Here is a 23,187-nt window from a genome sequence, read left to right as displayed (position 1 = left end):
CCCTTCTCTGGATACGCTCCAGCACCTCAATGTCCTTCTTGGAGTGAGGGGCCCAAAACTGAACACAGTACTCGAGGTGCGGCCTCACCAGTGCCGAGTACAGGGGCACTATCACCTCCCTGGTCCTGCTGAGCACACTATTCCTGATATAAGCCAGGATGCCATTGGCCCTCTTGGCCACCTGAGCACACTGCTGGCTCGTGTTCAGGCAGCTGTCAACCAACACCCCCAGGTCCCTTTCTGCCAGGCAGCTCTCTAGCCACTCTTTCCCAAGCCTGTAGCGTTGCATGGGGTTGTGACCGAAGTGCAGGACGCAGCACTGAGCCTTGTTGAACCTCATACAGTTGGCCCCGGCCCAACAATCCAGCCTGTCCAGGTCCCTCTCTAGGGCCTTTCTACCCTCCAGCAGATCCATATTCCACCCAACTTGGTGTCATCTGCAAAATTACTGAGGGTGCACTCAATCCCCTCATCCAGATCATCAGTGAAGATGTTGAACAAGACAAACTCTTGCATCAAGCACACTTGAAATGTTTTATATATATGCTTTTTAAAAGATGCATGGTCTACTGGAAAAGAAACAGGTTAATTAAATAATTGTATTTCCCTTAGGCTTTACCTTGTTGTCAGTCACAGGAATACACTAATTTCCTGAATGCAAATAATCAGAATTATACACAGTATTCCAGGTATGATCCCATGAGTACCTTATGAAATGACATTGATATTTTCCTCTATCTATCAGAAACATCTCTCTTGTGGCTACATCTGATTTTTTCATATGACATTAGTGGCTATAATCATACACTTCTCAGTCAGTACCCTTCTATCTCTTTTTCTTCTTCTGTCATTTCTAAATTATGAGCTTCCAGTTATTACAGGAATACCTGCAATTAGTTCTGGCACACATTACTTATCCTTTCATCCTACTTCTATTTTATGTGGTCTGAAGGCCACTCCATTCTTCCCTTATTTCATTTGGCTCTTGCTGTGTTGATAACAACTCTCAGTTTCGCGCCATCAGCAGACATCATTTCTTCTCCTCTGTGCTAAGGTCTTTAATGAAAATATTCAATCAAAGTGGTCCTCAACTTCAGTTTCTGTTCCACTTAGCCTACACATGCCTACATCTTAGAAGAGTAAAACAGAATTAAGGTATGTGATATGCTCATATACATAGTGTGGAGAAAATAATTTGTCTGTGTAGACCTACAAGAATAGCTCCTTTATTCAGTACTATTATCTAATTTTCTCTGCCGCTGTACTGAAATCAGGGAGGGATATTACACGTAAGAAAATGTAAACAATCCTTTTTGCTTAAAGCTGTTATTAACAACGTCTCAGACTTAATCCCACAATGCCCGTGCTCCAAGTACTCAGGTAGAGTCAACACACGATGGAGTGTTTTCCCATCAAGATGATGAAAGATCCCCAAGTCTTTCTTGTAACACTAATCTTGGCCCATGATTGGGTCTTCATTTATTTCCTTGGCCCACATGTTCTTTTTTTCTTAGGAATAGGGAAAATTGTGTGAAAGATCACATGAAACTTGTTTGTGCTGAGACATTTCAGCAGAAATCTACCTTTTTGATTTGTCCCCTGGTGAAGAATCACCAGATGGTCTTTCCTGCTCCAGCCAATACCTTTTTCAGTCTAAAATCCTTACCTTGTATGCTTGCTCCCAGAAGACAGCCCACCTCTTTTCCCCTAGACCAGCTCTGATGTCCAGTCCATGTATTAACAATAAGTTTCCAGTGCATTACACTGTCTCCTCCTGGTGCTGGTATGACTTTCAAATTCTCTTCCTCTCGTTCTTCCCTCATCCTGCAGATCATCCTGGACTCTCCTCTTCCAGTGTCTCCCATATAAGAATATACACCCAGACTTTTTCTTGAAAGGTCCATCTACCCAGCCACTTGTCTGCAACAATATCCATAGGGAATGCTACACAAAGGAAAGCATAAAAAAGTATTACGAGACCTCTTGCTGGCACACTTTCCCAGACTCCTGCAACAAAGGATTAGTGGCTCCCTGAGCTGACAATAGCAGCAGCTCAACACGTTTAACAACAGCTGATGAATCTACCCTCCATCAGCTTTTCTAATTGCTTCTATTTTAGTCTCTGAAATGTTCTGTTGGCACTGAGAGCCACGATTTGATTACATACTCTATGAAAAAAGTACTTTCTCTTGCATTACTTGTTTTTAATCTGCTGCCTGTAACCTCATTAAATGCCCTCTAATTCTGGCATTGTAAGAAACACAGAATAATAATTTTCTATCCCTTTTCACCATAGTATTCAGAGATCTTTATCATAGTTGTGTCTTTTCAAACCTGGGCAATTCGTGCCTGTTTAATTTCTGGAAGATATGCAACAGCTTTCATAACTGTTGTTGTCCTCGTCTGTGTCTTTTTTTTATTCCTGTCGTATCCTTCTGCACTGTATGTGGACGTTAGGCTGAAGGCATTCCTTACATTCATACAGTCACATAAATGAGCTTTATTGGACAAAGTGAGATCTCAAAATGCAGTGTTTTGTTAATAGAAGAGTAGTAACTTTCCCAGCTAAAATGACTCTGAGAATTGTCTTTATCATAATTTCCTGGTTGACACACAGTATTCCCAAATCTACTGTAGATCAGAACTGACTCCCACATACCAGTGTTATTAAAATTCCCACCTAAACATTCTGGAACAATTTTCTGGAAAAATTTTGAAGACAGGAATAAGCAAATTATCAGTCTCTTTCTTGGAAAGTGTTTACCAGGCTTAAAGCCAGCTGTGGCAAGGGCAAAAATCCTTGAAATTTTAGGATAGGTTAGACCTTCTTTAGCTTTAGCCACACAAAAGCGAAGCACATTTGGTACTGAAATGTCAGAATCAAACTCCCCTGCCAACATTTTGAATTAATTGAAATTCCATTTTCTCCCAGTAACACATTCCACAGAAAAATATTGCAACCAACTCTAGTTAATGGTCTTCTGTAAAAAATAGCAGAGCAGAATGAGTCATGTTCTCCGTTGGGGATATAGAAAAGATGAAGAAGGAATGAAAAAATGGGCAACATGAGCAGCATTTGTAAGGTTGATGACGTTACAGCGTGCCAGCTTCCTTTGTTCTTGTGTTGGTAGCAACAAGCTTGTGTCATTATTTCATTGTAATGTCACCTGTTTACTAACTCTCTTCTCCAGGACTGAAACCTGGTTCTGCTCTGCTGTTCTACAGAACTGAGAACTGAACAATCACAGGAAGAAATTAGCCATTATAGTATCACCCAAAACAGATATTTTCTTTCCAACCATCTGTTAAATTTCTTAAGCAGCTATGTCTCAAAACTCCAAAAGTTCCGTCAAGAACAAAGGCTTTAGTAAGGTTTTTACATGGCCATGGCCATGAAAAGCAAAGCTTACCCATCAAGGGATATACACAATGTGTATTTAAGCATCTAACATGTTGTTATAACATATTTTACTAGCTTATTGTTTAACAACAAAATTGGGTTTGTGGTATAAGGCAAGGTTTGAGAGCTAGCAGTGAAAGAAAAGAGGTTCTTTTCTACAAATATCTTCATTGACTTTTTGGGCTGCTTCTACTGAATTGGGCTTTAGTATATTTTAATTCTGCTCTCCATAAGTAGGCTGTCAACAGAAATAGAGAAAATTTCAATGATTCATCATGACTTTTAACAGACTTTTGCATGATTTATTGATGTAAACATACTGTAAATAACTGGTTGGACATTAAAGGGCAAATGAATTTTTTTTTTAACAGACAATTTGGAAATGAACAGTATAAATAGAACATAGTCATCAACACTTTATTTTATGTCATTCCAATCTACTGTCAATTTCTTTTCATATACAAATTCACCTTTTTTTGTAATCTTGAATACCTAGAAATCTTGCATAATGAAACATGTTATTTACACTGTATATGCCTCACAAATAATTACAAATAAAAAGTATACAAAATGATTAAAATGTATCATTACATGAAAAGCAAGGAAGATATAGTAGATGTTCTGATTAACTATAAATGCTTACATATTTGTACATATACTTCTAATCTGAAATTGCTAGATGATATATCTGATGATTTTGATCAGGATTACTGGTTCTTATGCCTGCACTACTGGAGAGGAAGCAATATTTTCAGATATAATGAGCCACTTAAGAAACATTTATAAAACTACATAGGATGAAATTTAGTCATTTTAGAAAACAAAAATAAAATATTTGACATTGTAAAATATAAGCAATTTAATTCATGCCATACAGATACATTGTATATTAAACCAATACTGTGAGATGACATTGTAAATAAACCATAACAGAGTTATAACATTTTAAAAATAAGCAATTCACATGGCATTTGTATCATAAAATAGCAGATGTACAATACTATTTACATTGCAAACTGAAGAGATAGTAACCCCATGAAACTGCAGCAAACAAATTGTTCAAAACATTGATCACAGACCTGATTCATAAAATATGTAGAAATGTGTGTAGAATGTATGGAAAAATAAGTCCTTAGGTATCTGAAATGCTGCATTAGATACTGGGTGTGCGACTCCCACCTACAACCACCTGATGAGGTATGGCTGCAGTCCCACCATCCTTGCTCACAACGTTTGCAGAAGGCCTGGCCAAAGCACATTTCGGATGAGGCCCCCGCGTCCTTTAAGTTACCTGTTCAGCTGAGCACACACAGGACTGCAGCCTAAATGGCCCATGTAACTAAGCTTTAAATCCAAATGCAGGTCAAGGGAAAGTGCTGTCTTCTTCCTACATGGAATGTGTTACACACCGACGTGCCGGACTATGATTCTGTTTACAGACTGAGCGTCAGCCAGCAAATATAAGACTTGCAGAATCAGACCACTGATGGTGTTGTACAGCAAGGAGTGTGGGATACGGTTTCAATGCTCTTTGCAGACTTTTAGCCCAAACAGACTCCTATTAGCCTTAATGAGAGTCATATGGTTTTGCTTTGCAAGGATTATCAGGAGGTAGGAAGTCTGCAATTGTTCAGGACACTGTGTTTCTGGCATGGCAGTACTGACCAAGGTTTTGACTATGCTGTAATAATATCTGCTTTATTTATGAAGGCTTAGGACTGCCACAGATCAGTCCTGATTCACAATAACATTCAAAGTTCCTACCACAAAACCTTGATGAAAAGCGAACCCTACTTGTCGAGTCCTAACAGGGTATTTGGGTATTGACCTTTTCAGCAATGAATCTTTAAACAATGGTTATTTAAAAGGACAGTCACCTCCTGCCCCATGGCAGTATTATAGCTACTCAGTATAAAATTTACCTATGGAAACTCAGATACGACTCCTGTGACACGGATGATCAGTGCTGACCACTGTATTTGAACGGTGTTAGTTCCACATGTGGCGATGGCAAAGAAGGAGTTTTAGAGAACATGAAGCTGACAAATGAGCTCTACCTCACAATCCTCCTCACTTGCCTTTTTTTTTTTCTCCTTCTTTTCTTATTGTTCCAGACAGTTTTCATGAAACAACAGAGTAGGTGGTACCAATCACATACTTCTGCCAACAACTGAAATTCCAAATGCTGCAACTTCCATGTTTTCCCTTAGTATTTGTCACACTGAAATGCATGAGCATGTGTCTGCACTGGCTAAGCAATGTGTCAACATGTGTTGTGCTTATACACATCAGCTCTACAGCACGAGATGAGTCCAGTGCACTTGCAAAGCTGGTCTGCCCCTAGCAGTAAACACAACAGATCCATACAAAACTCTTCTCACCTGAGATACAGAATTGTTCTGCACATGTTTAGTGTGGCCTTTTATCCAGGATTTCCAGACACTGGGCAGCCCAATCAGAACTACGGACATGGGTGAAGAGACATAAAAAATTTCCAGACAAACAGACAGAAAAAGGTATCACAGAAGTGATGAAGCAGCTACTCTTTCATGTGGTAGCATGGGAAGGCAACTTTGCAACATACTACCAGATGCAGTCTTGACATACGAGAACTCAAATAATGCAAAGACACAGACTTAAACTATTTTTTTTTGCCATTTTAAAGGAAGAAAGAATAATAATAAATACAGTCTGGGTGGTATCTTGAGCACCTGGCAGTGTAACTGAACTGGTACTTTTCTTATCATGCTATTGCAGTGCTTAGAGAACCAAGCTCTGTCCATGACTTTCAGTGAATTACCTACATTTGTGACAATGTAACTTTTTTTTGATTTGAAGCTCTATTGACTTCAAATGAGAGTATGTGGGGGAAGAAATAAATACTTTGTGAGCAACTGCTATGTGTATCAGCAAAATTTAATGAGGAAAAAAAAGAACTTACTAACTTCCCTATTGTACCTTGTTTTTAACTATGTACACACATTTCTTGCGAGTAAAATTTCTGGATTTGTCTTAATATTCTGTCTTCTTTGATCACCTCTTTAGTGACTTAGGTCTGAAACATGTGACAACAGAGGTATTCTGTCAGGAACAAAATGTTCTTCAGTGGAGTTTCTCGGGAGAAACATTTTTTCCTGGATATTGTGTTACTAATATGACAAAAATTAATTAATGCAAGCTATGTACCAAAGGACTAGGTCAAATAAGGTGAGAACTGATTTGAAGGAAAGCTGTATGGTTGATCTTTTTTCAAATCCAGATAATTTCTCCATTACAGTAAACTTCCAGATAAAATGGGAAGCAGAAATTAGAACAATCTTTGATGAAGGCTGGTGCCAGTGTCCATGGCAAAGTCTTCACCAAATACGTCTGTTACAATGACTCAAGAAACTGAGGAACGCAAGATCTCCAGAACTTACTCAGCTGAACTTCAAAGGGGTTTTGTTGTTTTGCTGATCACTAATAACTCATAAATGAGATTTTGGATCTATTTATCTTTATGAATCAGGTACTGCACAAAGGTCATACACTAAAATAGCTCATTACTTTTCCCTTTCAAATGCATTAATGGGGAATCAGAGTAGGATGGAGCCCACCACAAGTTAACTACAAGCATGAGAAAAGAGTATTTGTTGAATAGAAATGTTACTGTTAGTATTTAGACAACTGTTAGTATTTAGACAAGGCAAAACTTATTTGCTTGGTCCTGTGAAGAACAATAAAACCTGTATTTTTATTATAAACATTTATATGACTACTAGCCTAAAACTAGAGGCATTGAAATAGAAGATGTATAGTATATTTTATATTGCTTTTCTTATAGAGTGTACCTTATGTTTCTAATATGGTGACAAACAAGTAAAATTTTTTAAGACAAACTAAAAGGACCTCATTGTAACAGACACCATTACAGCAGGTCACACTATGAAAGCAAAATGTGAAGTCACAATACAGTGCAGGCATGCCATTAAAAGGTAATTTGGAGTACTGTTAGAAGGCTGTTTTATCCTTCTGCTATCTGTTAACAACATGCCTGCATGAGTTTTGTAAAGTTTCTTCTTCTTGTTTTAGGCCTTCAGTGGCTTTGGAAAAAGGAAGGATAAAAAAGGCAAACTGTTTGCCCTCAGTTACACTTTGCAAGAATCGTATCAGCAAAGCCTACTCAAAAGGAAGCAGAAAGAGAAAATTAAGAAGTATCAACAGAAGCTGAACAGAACAAGGCCATTTAACAAACTACTTGTTTCTTCTAAAGAAGGTCCAGGCTATTGGCACTGTTCGCACTTGCTAGAAAAAAGAAGTGGCTTATCAGGAGGAGATTCAGGAAAGGCATTCACTGATCTCTCCAGCCTGCAAGATTTACAGATAGCATCTGCTTTTCCATTTCCCAGCAACACATGGAGAAAGACTCCTTGCTGTATGGAGGCCTGTGTAAACAGTAATTCACAAAACAGTGATTTTAAAACAAGAAGAATAAACTTTAGATTGCATTTTTTTTTTTCAGAAGCTCATAGGGTCATAGCTATCAAGATATACATTCTGTTATAAGAAGAGCAGTACAAATGTTAAAGCTTTTAAGACCATATGTAGTTCACTGCACACACAATTTTCCCATGGCCTACACAGATGGCACATCAATTTATTACATAGACTCATGTTCCTGCAGAGGGATTAATACTGAATTCTGCTGTGTTATACTGGTGCTGTGGCCTTGAATAACTCTTGCTCAATGGCACAACACAGGCCTGCTTAGTACATACATTATGCACTTCAACTGCTCGCAGTCAAAGACATAAATGACGGAATCAAACTTTACTGTTTTGTTTTCAAGTAGATAAATCTTTGGTTAGTAATAAATTCAGTTGGTTAGGGGAAGCAATTGTAACTGAAATAGTAATTTTCAACCAGAGGTACTTACTGTAACTTCCAGATCACTAAGACTGCCAAATGAATCCCAATAAAAAAACTGAAATGCAGCATGTGATAGTTTGCATGGAGCCTGCTTCCACTGGCAGGTGGATTCCTTTGCTGAACAGCTAGGACAAGTAACCAGACTCAATTTTGTAATTACTCCCTTGGTTAGATGTGTGGGAAGATCTTGGCTTGTATGCTTTGCTGAGCATTTCTGTCCATGCTAGCTCACAGTAAAACTCTAACCTGCCATATCCCTTCCCAGTAGTTTGCAGGTTGATGTTTTAAAATAATGTTCAGATTTACATAGTACTAAAATTAATCTCTTAGCCATTAAGTTGACAGAAATGTCCAGGGACACTGCCTTACCTCCTCTTCATATTACTAAAATGGAAATACTGTCATTAATTAGATTATCCTCGTATTTGCAAGAAATTTTATACAAACTGCTTCAGTTCACAAACATCACAGTGCTCTAAACCCTGGCAGAGCTCTAGTATTATTTAATGCCATCCAATATTATTTTAATGCTAAGCATCCTTTGTTGATAGTGCAAGGTTGTAATCTTGTTACTTAGTGCAGAATGCTTGTACAATTGAAGTCCAAGTCTCTTCAGAGAAACTTTACAGGACACACTAAAACAATATTACAGAATTACACAAAAAGCATTTGCACCCAGGGGAGACTGGTCCATTTCCACAGGAGTGCAGACTCTGAGGTGGTCAATATTCACATTTTAGGAGTACCAAATATTTTTATCCAGCTTGTAAAACAGAGAAGTTTGAAAGAAGATAATCAGTAATTATCAGCATTCATAAAGCTGAGATTAAAACTGCACTGCACTGAACTGCTCCTTCCCTTTGTTCTGCTCTCAGTAAATGACAGACCACCATGTGGCTCATAACTCTTACTAAAAAATCCCACTCCTAAAACTGAGCATCATGAACTCAGGTAAACATCGATCTTCCTACAATAATCCAATTTTTTTACTCATCCCTACAACTTATGTTCATATATGTCTGGCCCTGTTATTGGAGCTGTTTGTACCATCCTAGATAGGAATTAGCCCTCAGATTTTACTTTGGCAACACTGAAATCAAAGGGAAAAGTCAAAAGATACAACTCTAAGGCATCAAAGATTAATCATCCTCTAGAATTACCTGCAGAGGAAATGAAGATGAGCCTGAATGAATTGCCAGTTCAATCACCAATTTCAGAATTGCAGCAGGCTCCCAGAAGAGAGCTTTAAAAACGTATCAGTAGTATGAGATTTTCCATTCATGGTTTCATGAATTTCATGGGTTTTCCATTAGATGGGAGAGTCAGGATCATAGTCACAGACAACTGGAAAATTGTTATCAGTTCTTCTACGCAAGATATTGCATGCAAAGTTCAATTTGTTCTCAAAGGCTTTGGGAAGAGACAGAACTATGACTTGATGGGCTCAGGCTGTTAAGTTCATGCCAATAACACTAGCTTGTTTTGCAAAAGTTTCTCCTAATCATGAATTTATCCCACTGAAACAAATATAAACCACCAGAAGATTTTCAGTAGCATTCAGTTCCTTCTCTAAAGTTTGCCGTAGGGGCAGAGCAAAGTGGCAAAGACAATAAGGGGATGATTTGTGGCTGTGAAACATTGGTTGGACTCTCCAGGACGGTGTTCTGAAACAGCTTAACATTTGTCTGTTGCACCAGTGGATTGCACAACCAGACTAAACACAGCCCCTTCAAAACACTATGGAATCCTGCAAAGAGGAACTGCAGAATTTTAGTAAACTGGGAAAGGTGAAAATCAAATCAAGAAGTGATGTAAAGTCAGTCCTAGCAGTGGAGCCCACCATATTCAGAAAATAACAGTATCACTTTTCTTACAATACTCGGCTGAAAAATTCCTGTGTTATTAAACTCTAGGCTCTAATGTAACTGAGGTTTAACAACTACAGGGATGATGCCTCTCACCGAACCACAGATGGATGCCAAAGATGCATGATTTCGTTCGGAGCAATCCCAAGAGTAGGTGATAATTTATCCATAATATCTCAAGATAGCTGTCAGACATGGCAGCGTCCACCCATTTTGTATTTTTAATTCTTAACTATTTTTCTACATATTTAACCAGTCATATTATGTTCTATAAAATACAAAGTATGCCATGAAATGTGTGCATAATATGTAGGATGTGCAATGCAGATAACTGCTGGTACTCCTTATCCCGACATTTCTATTTCACAACTGAACCTTAACACTGAAGTAATAATGGTACACAGTGAATGCCAGATAAATGGTATTGATGCTAATTAAATCCCAAAATCAAGATTACTCTTGACCTCTCTTAGAACGATGACCAAAGGCAAGAACAGAATTTGCAAAAAGGACTATAGCTTATAAGAGATCTAAAAGACAATGAACGTAAGTACTTTACAAATATTTTTCACAGTGATTTGATTCGCTGATCTAAGTTACTATTTATACCCTACACTTGTCAATGCCTCAGATCTGAAATGCAGAGGTTTTACAAAAGGTGCGCAGAAATGACACATACTACAGCAAGAATTTCTGAAGAAAGTGTTGAAGATTATTCCTGAGCTATACATAGGTCTGCTTCTGAATATAAAAGTAAAAAGAATCACTTAAGTCATAGTACAAACTGCATGTAACTACTGCTAGCCCTGTCTTCAGCTGAGACGCAATGTGTACCTTGCAGAACTTTTCACCTTGACCAGAAAGGCTGAGGCTCCCTATCTCCACTGGACTGCTGCTCCTGCAAGGTCAGACGCAGTATGGTGGAATTGCTCTGCTATGGAAAATAAATAACTGAAGAAGAATGAAGAATAAAGAAGAGGTGTTTTGTTTTTGTTTTTTTTTTTTAAGTCCAAGCAAGTAATAATACAAATTTGAAAAATCAAGGAAAAAAAGAGAATTCTTTAAAATGCAAATGTTCGATTTAATGAAAAATAATTATCTACTTTTTAGTAAAGATATGCTGAGGCTTGGAAAGTTACTTTCACTGTAGCTCTCTCACTAGATTTGGGCTTTGCAAGTTTAGTTTTTATTGCTCAGTTGAATAAGTTTAGCTATAAATTATCTCCCCCTCAAAGAAGATAAAAATATTAAGCCAAAGACTCTTCTTTTTTTCAGTATTCAAATAATGGCTTTAACATAGTGACTTTCACTGCCTAACTTGAGGTACATGACTTTGACAGGACTGTGGCCAAACTGATTCAGCTGATAAAGCAGCAAGATGGATCTGGAAGGTGAATAAAACAGAATCAAGACTAAACCCTGTCATTCTTCCAGTTGATGATTCAGGTTATTTTTAATGTAATTTTATGGGTAACTTGCTTTCAGTTGAGCATTTTTTTGTTGCTTTTTCTCCAGATGTTATATTTTGATATACCTTCACCTCTGTTACTGAATTTATCCTTCTCTGGCAAGCACATAATGTCTATTTTTAGTTCCCTGAGCTACTAATCCAGTTTCTCTGACAACTGCAGTTTGTTGGAAGAAACGACTAGTGTTACGTTGTCTCAGAGCTATGAGCCCATTTGAGAAATTAGCTTCTTAGCTGACCTTTAAAGCAAGTGAGAATAATGTGTCTGCAATTGCACAGGGTTTGGATTTCATTATCACAGCAGTGTGTATGAGACAGGATGCCCCTGCTGCACAGGGCCTCTCTGTTTTGTTTTCTGGTAATTATAGAAACTGTTTACTGTACATGGAAAATCTGCAAGTTTTCTCAGCTCCTGAGGACAATACTATTTCTAATTCCTTTTCTCTGGAGAGAGTGACAGTTCACAGTGTGGAGGACTGCATACTATTGCTTCTTCCCAAGAAGAACTTTCCCATGGCCTCCCTAACCAGGACTGCGGTAGAAATTGCGACAGATGTCTAAGGATCAGAATGGCAATTGCAAACAGAAGAGAGAAGTATGGGAGCAGTATAGCAGAGTGGCAGCCCTGGTCCTTCCCACTTGCCTCTGGTTCACAGTCTGACCCGAGACCCTTTTGGAGAATCTGGGGACTCCAAGTGTATAATAATGCATGTACAATTTAGGACAGGTCAGGCAGAAGCTTTAGTAACTATGATCGTAACGAGAGAAACATTCAGCCAGCATCTCACCCCCTGCTTCCCTGTTTTTTCCCAAGTGATTCAAGAGACCAGTCTATATACTGTTTCAGAAAAAAGAAAGAGGTAAAGAAAAATGATAATTTCAATGTCAACAAAACCAGGTATCCATCCCTGGGAGGGATGGACTCCTTAAGTAGGAGTATGATAACTGCCACTATTCTAAGAAGGAATCAAGCAGTAAATACTGTGACAATATGGAGAGATGGCTCTTGGTGAAGCCTATAGGAGTGGCACACCAGTATTATCTTAGCTCAGAAGTGGGGAGTTGGAAACAATCACAGACTGTTAGCTTTTAGTTGAAAGGAATGTTCTTTTAGTTAGGATAAATCTATTGGCCAGACATCTCAAATCTTAAATATTAATAATTTTACCACCACAACCCTTTGAATGTCTGGTTGCAGCCTGGTCCCTGCCCCTGATGTGTTTCTCTCCATGTATATTTGCTGTTCTATCGTATTACATCCTCCCATTCTTATCAGCAGTGGAATTCATCTCATCTCATCTACACTATGAGATCTAATCTGAACTAGTCCTCCACCTCCATACTGTAGTCCCTGGGGAGAGAGGCAGTGGTTTATCTCATCCTAAACACTTTAACCAGGAATGATCGTTCTTTGAGATGCCAGGATGTCTGCACTGACTGCAGAGGGAGCTGACTTGACTAGCTCAGACCAGACGTGATTTTTAAATACCTAAATTTAGGTTAGCTGAATTTCACTCAATCTTACAGCAATTGCCAAACTCCTTGGTGCTCTAGAGCACAATGGGTCCCAGTGCAACTTGGGCAGAGTGAGACATAAGAATAATAAGCAATATTGCAGCATCAAAGACATTAAAGGCTGCAATGTAGTGAACTGCTAATTTTCTAGTGAGGCAATATAAATGCCATGTACTGGGATGGGAATTCTGTCTAGACTGGGCTTTCTTTAGACTTCAGTAAAAGGCACAATACTGACACGTTAGGAAGTGCCTTTAAAGCCTCACATTGGGGTGCAGCGTATCTCTTAATACACTCTAATCCAACTGAGTTAAATCTAGGCCTTACCTAACATGATCTGCTTGGGATTTTTGCAGAAGGTGCTTGGTGAAATACTGCTTTCTTTGAAATTAACTATAAACAGTTTTGGTTGAATGTGCTTTTGAAAACTCCATGTATAGGACTGTTTCTGAAGGAATGGTGAGGACTGTGGATAATGTCACAGACTTTGTATCTTTTTGTTATGATACAACAGTCATCCAAGCTTTCTTTCAGTTTAGGCATTTCTAAACAATATTTACTTGCAAAGCAGAAGAGCTTCCACTTTTATAAAGTGCTAACATTTAAGTACTGTATCCCTGCATAATTTTTAAAAGGCATTCTTACTATCACCTCCAAATTTCTACCAAGTGGCAAAGCACCTCACTTGTAATGTTTCACATTTAGTTTTGCATTCAGTATCGAAACTCAGTAGAGGAATTCTGAGTCCTACCTCCAGAAAAGTCAAATGATACAGGGACATTCTTCTTTGTATTTTATATTTAGAAATTTTAGACTTTCTTTTTCCCCCATAATTTTTCTTTGCAACTAGAGATTTAACTCTTATTTAAAATACAAAGCAACTTTCCCTCCTCCTAAAATAGTGCACTTCTCATGCAATTCCACTAAAACTCTAAGGATTATGGGCTCTAAAACTCATCCTAATGCCTTGAGAGTTCATGACATTATGTACAGCAGTTTCTTGCATTTTGCATCATACCCAGAATACTCTCTGGGTCATACGACTTCCAAATATAGAAAAGCTGAGAATCAGCAGCACTTCTATGTACAGCAGCTCTCTCCTACACACATACTTCACTTTCTTCAGATACTTTCTTTCTGTTGGCTTCTTACCTATACACTTTTCAGGACCTGTGAGAAGTTTCCGGTGAGAAATGCTTATGGAAATAAATCTTAGACTCAGCTTGACACTCTCTCAGTAGATGAGCTAAATTAGATGGAGTTGGCTGGGCAGTCCTTTCTCCCTTAGGATCCTTTATAACATTATAAAGGTGGGTAACGAGCCTCATCCCCTCTGAAGACCAGAGCTTTCATATACCCACAGCAACACATCTGGGAGCATCACCTTGAAAAAAGGTGTAAAAGACTGCATAGATTAGAAACGATTCCACATTTCATCATCCAGCACAGGTTAGCCCTAGGAAAAGGCACCTTTGCTGCTGGTTGGATATTTAGAATTCGCTTTCATACATCATTATGAACAACATTTCCAAGGAACATAAATGATATGGACTTATAACCCACATTTCCAAAACTTATTTAGGCATTCAGAGCCTCAGGATCATTCAGCAAAGTTAGTTAGGTTCAACCTTCAGAAAGAGGTTGTGTTTAAACAAAGAAAATGGGATTGAGAAGTATGACTCTTATGTGACTTTGAAAATTTTACCTCCTTCTTAGCAAATGCAGATAACCTGAACCAGGCAGATATGCTTTAAGTGTACAGTTTCAGAATGATTTTAACAAATCAGAAATGCCATAGAAACTTTTAAAATAAATATACACATCCACACCTCTTTTCTCTTTTCCATATGATCTGTTCTCTCAAGCAATGTCTCACTTTTAAAAAAATTCTCCTTGACACTTATTTATTCCTAACCACATTCTTCCACAATAAGCTCAGAAACTTTGATATTGATTTAACAGTATGTTCCAGTCTCATTAGGGAAGGAAAAAATAGTACCATAGAGGTATACCGGTAATAAACAAATGCCCAAATGAATTAAACAGTATTCCTTGTCTCTCAGTATTAATCAGCTTCAGAATCTATTTACTGTTGTGTGTAAAGCAGAAGTTATCCATTATATATACCTGCCTGTTTTATTGCTCATCTTTATCATTCCTGGGTATATCTTATATATATTACTGGTACTGTTGGTTCTAGGATGGGAGACCAGTCTTACTCAGTGGGCAGTCTTTAAAATACTCTGTTTACAACTAAAACTCTTTTCTAATCCTGGTCTATAGTTCTCATTTTGCTTTTCCTGATTTAAGCAAGTAGCAACATATATTTTCAGAAAACTATCAAAAAGACAACACCTCACAAAATCACATGATTCCACTACATACTGTCCTCCCCCTGGGAAGAGGATGGAAGGACAAACAATACATGACAGGGTGTTATTCTGTCATTTAATGTTCTGCTAAAAGGCAGTTTGTTAACGTGATAGGTGTTGTACAAGAATCCACACAGAATAGATTAGCATGGCTTTACTTATTGCTTGAAGAGTAGTCATTAGAGAGTATTGCTAGGGAATAATTATCTACGAAACAAGTAGCTCAATGTGAGACCTTCTGCTAATGGAAAGTTAATTTTGGGCCGACGAATTCACAAAAGCATAAAAAAAGTATGTAATGATAACCTGGCAACTATCTCTCTGCTCTTTATAATTTATATATTTTATTACCATCTTTACTACAGGACAACTAACAAGGTTTATGTAGGCATTCTGGCATATAGTTCAGGTGAAGATGGCACAGAGGTTTTGCATAATTGGGCTAGGATCTCAAAGCTCAAAAGCTTTTCTAAATCACAGCCCTAATGGCATCCAGGAGTTGTGACTGGCAGTGCTGATATCACATGTAAAGGGTTCAGACATCAGAAGGAAGAGATTTCCAGAACTGCAGTAGCCCCTGTTCTTGACAGTGACCATGGCTACCATATCAAACCTTTATTTATCCTGGAATATGCTTATCCATCCTTCTGCCACTTAGTTCGATTCAATTTATTTTGGCCAATACAAAACTCCGAAAAGCAGCACAGACTAAAAGATTTGAGACACAACATTTGGGCTGGAAAGAGCTTAATTCAGTGGGATCAATCTCACTTATCTTGGTCATCTTAAAAAATAGATGTCTAGCTAAGTTTGCCATCTGTGGTCACTGAGAAAGTTAAGTACACTCAGGGATTGAGGGAGCCTCATGCTGTATCTAGAGCAGAGGGAACAAGTGCCTGAAGCACTCACCTGTCCCCCAGTCTTCAGAGGAAACTTGATTCTTGGAGTGCTAAAGCCGAAGTGGGCCAGAGAGCTGAAGAAGCGAGCACTGCTGCGGCCGAGGCAGCCAGCGTGTCCCTCTTGATGCCCTTTCACTCCGCTGCCTCCCTGCTAGCCATAAACCAGGGAAGATACTTGTTTCTCTGAAATCCTGTGCCTTCTCTTTTTGTCCAAAATAAAACATGTTCAGCCTTATTCTGCCTTTGGAAACTAAAATCCCAGGAGCAAACAGACAGTTTAACATCTGCCTCCACTGATCCTTTTGTTAAGGCTGCCAGCAAAGTTGCCACTTTGTATCACTTACTGTATTGGCCTCTCTAATGCGAACCCCAGCCCAGAGGGAAGCAGACTGAGATGCCTCATGCTGTTTTTCAGAGGCCATTTTGTTGCTATAGTGACACAGTGATACTAACCTGGACCACAGATAACTGGAGGTCAACCTTTCTAAGCCACAGGAACAAGTAAGCGTCTGCAGAGGTGAATGATCTGTCATCTATGACTGAATTGTTACGTTTCCCAGTTTCACTGTTTTGCTTGCTTTCATGCATGATTAATAGCCAAGCCACAAAAGATCAATCATGTATATGAGGCTAAACAGTTTACAGATTTTTGTTGTAAGGTTGCTCATGCATTGCAAACTAATAACATTGTTAAGGAGTAACTCCTAGCTGCACGGATAAATTTAGTGCTTGGGAAAGTTAAAAACATGCCATGGACTGTTAATGTACTGATTTCTCCACCCAAATCCATCAGTGACAACTTGCACTGTGGTCTTCTCCCTCTCTAAGGATGTGAGTGCCTGCTGTGTCACTGTAGCAGTTTTGTCTTTTCTGCAAAGAAGAGTAAGATCAGCCCTTTAATCCCAGTTATTCTTTAGGTATAAGCAGCCACGTCAACAACAGATGCTAATAAGAACAATAATAGGAATTACGCACTATCCATGTTACATACAGGGTGCTAAAGGAAGGAAAGTGGAGGTCTTTTGAAGAGCAGAAGCCTGACCCAGAGCAGGAAATAGCATGCAAGGTGATGGAATTATGAACAGGATCAACTCCTGCCTGTTGAGTCTCCTGCACACTCAGCATCTTCAATTCATCCACAGCTGCTGCTGTCACTGGCACGCTCAATCCCAGTAAAGTGCTATGAATAATGCATTACCTTGAAGGAAGGGAACCAACTGTTTCTGAGTTTGACAAGCTTTTTTATGCTTCTTGTTTTGTTGCTAATTTAAGCATGTTGCTATTTCCACTAGCACACGTATAATTTTGCAAAAGATCACCAGAACCCAAAAATGAAGCCAGAAGCTCTGAGACTGCATTGGGACAGGGAGTTAGCTCTCCTCAGTGAGCTCTGAGCAGTCAGCAGAGGTGAGGTAGTGGCCTGAGACTGGAAAAGGAAAACCCAGAAAATGCCATAAGCTTGCAATGCTGCTGTTGGATTACAGACTTCTTGGCAGGACAGTTTGCACGAAGCATGCAAGTGTAACAGCTTGTGGCAGCTGAAGAATCTGAAAGCTGTCCAGCAGTTAAACTTGCCCCAACAACTGATGCAGGTTTCATACTCATTTGCAATTCAAAACAGTGATTTTGGGTGGTATTTTTTTTCCTTCATTTTTAAATCGTCTGGGAGAAGGATCTATTTAGAGGAAGAAATACGCAATGTGAAATCGGTTAGCAGAGTTTAAGTGCAGTGCTATGATACTTCTAAATGCATGCAACGTCATGGCTCTGCACTGCTTGCTTTATACGGAAAAAAACTGAAAGAGGGATGTTAATGGAAAACAGAGAAAAGGTGGTTATACATGGGATACCTCTGCTGGGCTTGGTAAGGAACACCATAAACACAGGAGGCGATAGCATTGTGAAATGGCATATGCACATACATGAACCGCAGTAGGACCTGCTAATGACTCAACTGCAAGGATTTCTTCTTTGGAATAGGCAATTCCCACAGAAAATTTCCAAGGTCTTAAAACCTTTGGTTTTCTGTTTGCAGGGGCATGTTTCCAGGCTCCAAAATGCCTTTCGAAACAGACTCAGATCTGAAACTGGATGTGGGAATGAGCAGTGAAACGAAAACCACAACCACAGTTAATGACTTTGGCTCTTTGGAATTAAAAAAGAAATATTCTGTGGGATCCTGCAAGAAAACCACACTTTGAGAGTCCTGGCTTAGCAGCAATTCTCCCATGCAGTGGCTTTTGTCTTTGAATGGTAGATATTACCAGAGTGATGTAGAACAAAATTTATCCACCACTCTACCACCTCCATCACCATTTCCTTCTTACTCTGAGTTCCTGACCTCCATGCACTGCATTACAGAAGAGACTGTGTGATTGGGAGCTTCAAGCAGAGGGAAAAATCTGGCACAAGATCTGTAAAAAGTGCTCTGGGGGAATGACTGTTGCCTCTGTTTACTTAGGCCTCATGACTTTTGTACAAGAAGTTGGCCACTGGGTCTGCCTCTGTGGTCAGCCCATGGTCTCTGGTTCCTCTGAGCCTGGAGCAGAGGGAAGCTGCACAGAACAAGTTTGTGGCCAAGAGACCGATGACCCCAGCTAGGGTCCTCACATCATCCTTCCTTTGCCCTGTACAGGCAATATGCAGTAGATCTCCTCCCTCTATCTTCAGAGAGGGTGGATTTGTTTCATGCAGAAACTCAAGACAGCAGATGTTGCTACTTGCAGCTATGTGAAGAAACACAGGTGTGTAAATTCTTAATCAGAGGAACAAAAGATCACCTGTTTTATAGGAAGGAAAATATTAGAAGAAAATTCCAACTATAGTATGTGATTTCTGCATCCATTGCAGCACCTCTAACCTCTCCACCTCATCATCCCAAGGTATAAAAACTCTGAGAACCTTTTTATTTATGAAGACAATGCTAGGCAAATGAGAAATGTTCCTAAAAGGAACTAAAAGGAAGCATTGTTGAAGAAATGTTGAGTCTGACAGCCATCTAATTGACTTCACAGCATTAACCTTGATAGTAAGTTTCATTTCACTTCATAAAGGTGTCCAATGAAATGAACTTGCAACCTAATATTAAAGGTAGCAGATGCAACTACTAAGTTAAAGAGTGCTGAGAATTTGGTTTACACTTTTCTCACATTGAGACAGAAAAACGTCCCTAGAGAGCCCACACTTTCTTATTAATTTCCCTTGTCATAGCACGGAAACAAATAACACAATCCTTAGCATCTGTGCTGAGGTTCTGGACACATTTCCTTTGCACAAGCTTATAAAAAGCAGAGACTGTATATTCTTATACAGTAAATCTACCCCTAATTTGGGGAGCGAGATGATTTATTTGCAAACACTGTCATTGTCTCCATGGTGATGCTGACACCAATTTTCAGTTTTTTCTCTGATCTCTGCAATTATAAATTTCCTTATAGAATAAACAGGCACTTGAGAGGATGAGGATGGTGATACAAATTTTTTTAGATTGCTTCTCCAATTTGCTAGTAGAATTAGCATTTATTTATCATTTCTCATGAAAATGTTTCCATAGATCTACCAAGATCAGCCACAGAATTAACCTAGACATTTCCTGTTGGCAACTGTGAAAGACAGGTTATTGAACTACAAGCTTTTGGTCTGAACCTCTATATTTGTTCTCTTCACAGAGGACTATGGGTGGTGAGAAGAGAAAAAGAGTTTGGCCAGAGAGATTGGCACTCTGACATCAGCACCTACTGAACAATGAGGATGTGCCAGTGAAGTCAGAATGAAATCTCAATCTATTGATAGCTATTTGAAAAAAAATTCACCCTAGGGAATCAGGTAATAACATCAAAACCACAGCTTGATTAACTAGGAAGTGGTGTTCCTCTTCCAGCGGTGAAACATGAACTTTGCTCCATTTATGATTCCTGCATGTCTCACTGGTGTTCCCAGGGAAAAAATGCATGCCACATCCCCTGTTATGTGCAAACTAATGGCTCTAGGCTAAAATTTGTCATCCTATGCAGAAAATTCTCAGATCTGGAGTTTGGATGGCAATTATGCAACCTCAAGCTCAAACAGTTTTTGTTAAGTCATTTTTCAGATAGGCAGTAGACCTGCAAATGCTGTTTATCAAAGCAGTTAAAAAATTAACTCCTCCAATCCCAAGGATGCTCTAATATCAATGGAAGAAATCTTTAACATCAGTGTTCCTCTAGAAAGCGAGGGAATTTCCATTTAAGTAAGTTTGTGGGCTAATTCCCATGCATCTACCCTCTTCAGGAAAGAAAAAAACCACACCTGCATAACAAGTTCAGATGTCCTCTACATGCTGAAGTCTGTATAGGTTCAACATAGTCCTTTCTCATCCAGAAAGGCTTCATGGAAAGGAAGCCTGAAACATGTTCAGCACAGGCTAGCGGTGCCACACTGACTTGCTCCCACTCTAACATGGGCTACTGGTCCAAGGGGAAAATACAGGACTGTCATTCCCTCCACAGAAAGATCTAAATGGATAATTTGGAGATGTGGTGAAAGTTATTTACTTATTTTCAAAAGGTGCCTCAAGTTATAACTACTAAATTCATAAGTAAACTCTAATTTCTGGTCTGGGTTATAGAAATGCAGAGCTTCTCATGCCTCCTAGTGCTGTTGAAAGTCTTCTCTTTGATCAGGCCCATGTACAGCTAAGCCACTTTGGAATCACTGCACAAGTATTAACTAACAATCTGCAAGAGCAGAACAACATCTGCCCACTTCAGTACGACCTTAAAGGAAATACACCTGCAGAGGAAAACTGACTGCCGTTATTTCTTAAAAGGAAAACCTGAGAAATAAACAATGCCTGAAAATGTGCCTATTAGGGGACAGATCCACATCTTGTTCATTGGATTCATTGAAGACAGGAAAGCTATGTTAATTTTCAACAGCAAAGAACTGGCCTTTTTTTTAAAATTGACATGGATTTATCTAAATCTTGAACTGCCATTTGCATTGAACCTGGGAAAGTATTGCCTTCCCCTTTTCAATGTTTTTTTTGGTCTACATTAGGTAAAGCAGGGGACCTTTCAGCCAATCCAGCAATAGAGGATATTTCCAGATGAGCATCATTAATAACAGATAAGATTTTCAATAATCAAACTGGATTAGGAGCACAAGTCCTATTTAATAATTGTGGAAAACCAGTATCCAGAGAGCTTCCAGTGTCTGCTGGAATTCCTCAGAGTAAGTTTTCACAAGATCAAATTTTTTAAAAAAGTCCAGGACTTCTGATAATTTAGTGGGAAACAAGCCCCACCAAACAGAACTTTTCTGTTTGTCAACACATTGATCTTCTACACTTTGTTTGCATTGTCCTGGAAGGACTGGACATACAGCACTGTAGGACAAATACTGAACATGACTTTAAGCAAGACAATGCTCATCTAAAGCTTTAGCATAAACTTCAGGTAAAGAGATTTACCAAAGTGTTTTTTACTGTAAAATAGCGATATTTTTGTTGCCAAAAAAGTCAAAAAATGACTTCTTCCCATTTGTATAACAATAAGGTTTGATAGGTAGAATGTATGAAACATACAGTAGCTTCTTCTGAAAAGCTAATCTAAACTCACTCAGCTTACAGTATGTGGAATGTAATTATCCAGAAAGTGAAATATGTATAAAAATAGGTAAAATTCCTACAATATTTGTATTGAATTATAATTCCTCCTGCCAGGAAGGTTACAACAGGTCTACAGTATATGTATGAAATGTTTGTTCATAAAGTTAAAAAACATTATTACCTTACTGAAGAACACATTAAACGTAGGAATGCATAATCAGAACTGACTCTCAATTCTGCTTAGCTGGTGCAAATCTACAGAGAACCATCATCCTTTCTGCACAAAACAAAACCAACCTCTAATTTGACAGCTGTTTTTTTTTGTTTGTTTGTTTGGTTTTGTTTGTCATAGAGGGGCCAGACTGAAGTTTATGAAAGAATTTCCTCTGGAAGTGGAAGTACGTTGTTTAATTTTTTTTTCCCTATCATCTCCACTTTGTTTATTGACAGCAGTCACCCACCTTTTAAAATGATTATTGCCTGACATTACATGGAGCTTTTACTGCTTGTTCAGAACAAGGCAGTGAAATAGAAAGAACCTCCAACTCCCCTGTCATGACCCAGTTCTGGGCTTGTGCTTTTTTGACGAGTCTTTGATCTGCGGCAGCCCTCATAGGCTAGTCTCCCGGAGGAACATGGTGCCAATGTTGTAAGAAACCTTTCTCACTCTGGCAGATGTGATGGAGGGTTTTGGCGGCTTCTGACCACTGCTGACCTCGAGGAAGTAACAGATCCCAGGAATTTCCTTTGGAAAATTTTCTGGAAGCTCTTCACGGGAACGAGGGATAAAAATAAAATTTTCTTCCTTTTTCAAAAGCCTAGGAAAAAAACCAAAACAGAGGGATAAAAAAACCTGTAAAACACAGTCCAGAAACACCTCTTTGGAAGAGATTGATCCTATGTTGTTCCAGATAAAAAATTAGTTAAAAGTATTATGTAACATCTACAAAAATCCTAACCTGGGATCCTTAGCTGATATTTATTAACTTAGCATCATCGACTTCAAGGAGCTCTGTTGATTGAGATCAGCTGAGGAGATGGCCCAAATAAACACATTCTCTGAAAATCGGTGTCAGCATTCAGAAAGTCATGTACCAGAAAGGGAACCAAATTCATAACAATCATTATCCATTGTATATCATTTGGCTCACTTAAAACACTCCAGTCTGGCCA

The 23,187-nt window shown here is 38.8% G+C and overlaps 1 protein-coding gene across 1 annotated transcript in view; it reads right to left on the bottom strand.

Annotated features, from left to right (window-relative positions):
* Nucleotides 1–3,676: 3,676 nt before the first annotated feature.
* GUCY1A2 (guanylate cyclase 1 soluble subunit alpha 2) overlaps nt 3,677–23,187 on the bottom strand; it is a 178,782-nt gene continuing 159,271 nt past the window's right edge. Inside the window, exon 8 of the mRNA XM_087756955.1 lies at nt 3,677–22,832. Coding sequence (XP_087613081.1) covers nt 22,625–22,832 — 208 coding nt within the window. The 3' untranslated portion in view covers nt 3,677–22,624. The remainder of the gene's footprint in view (nt 22,833–23,187) is intronic.

Source organism: Nipponia nippon, unplaced genomic scaffold (genome assembly GCF_047370975.1).
Source record: "Nipponia nippon isolate SJK-2023a ecotype South Korea unplaced genomic scaffold, ASM4737097v1 scaffold_2, whole genome shotgun sequence".
NCBI classification, from domain to species: Eukaryota; Metazoa; Chordata; class Aves; order Pelecaniformes; family Threskiornithidae; genus Nipponia; species Nipponia nippon.
The sequence above is the reverse complement of the archived record's forward strand: the minus strand, read 5'-3'. Positions and strand labels throughout refer to the sequence as shown.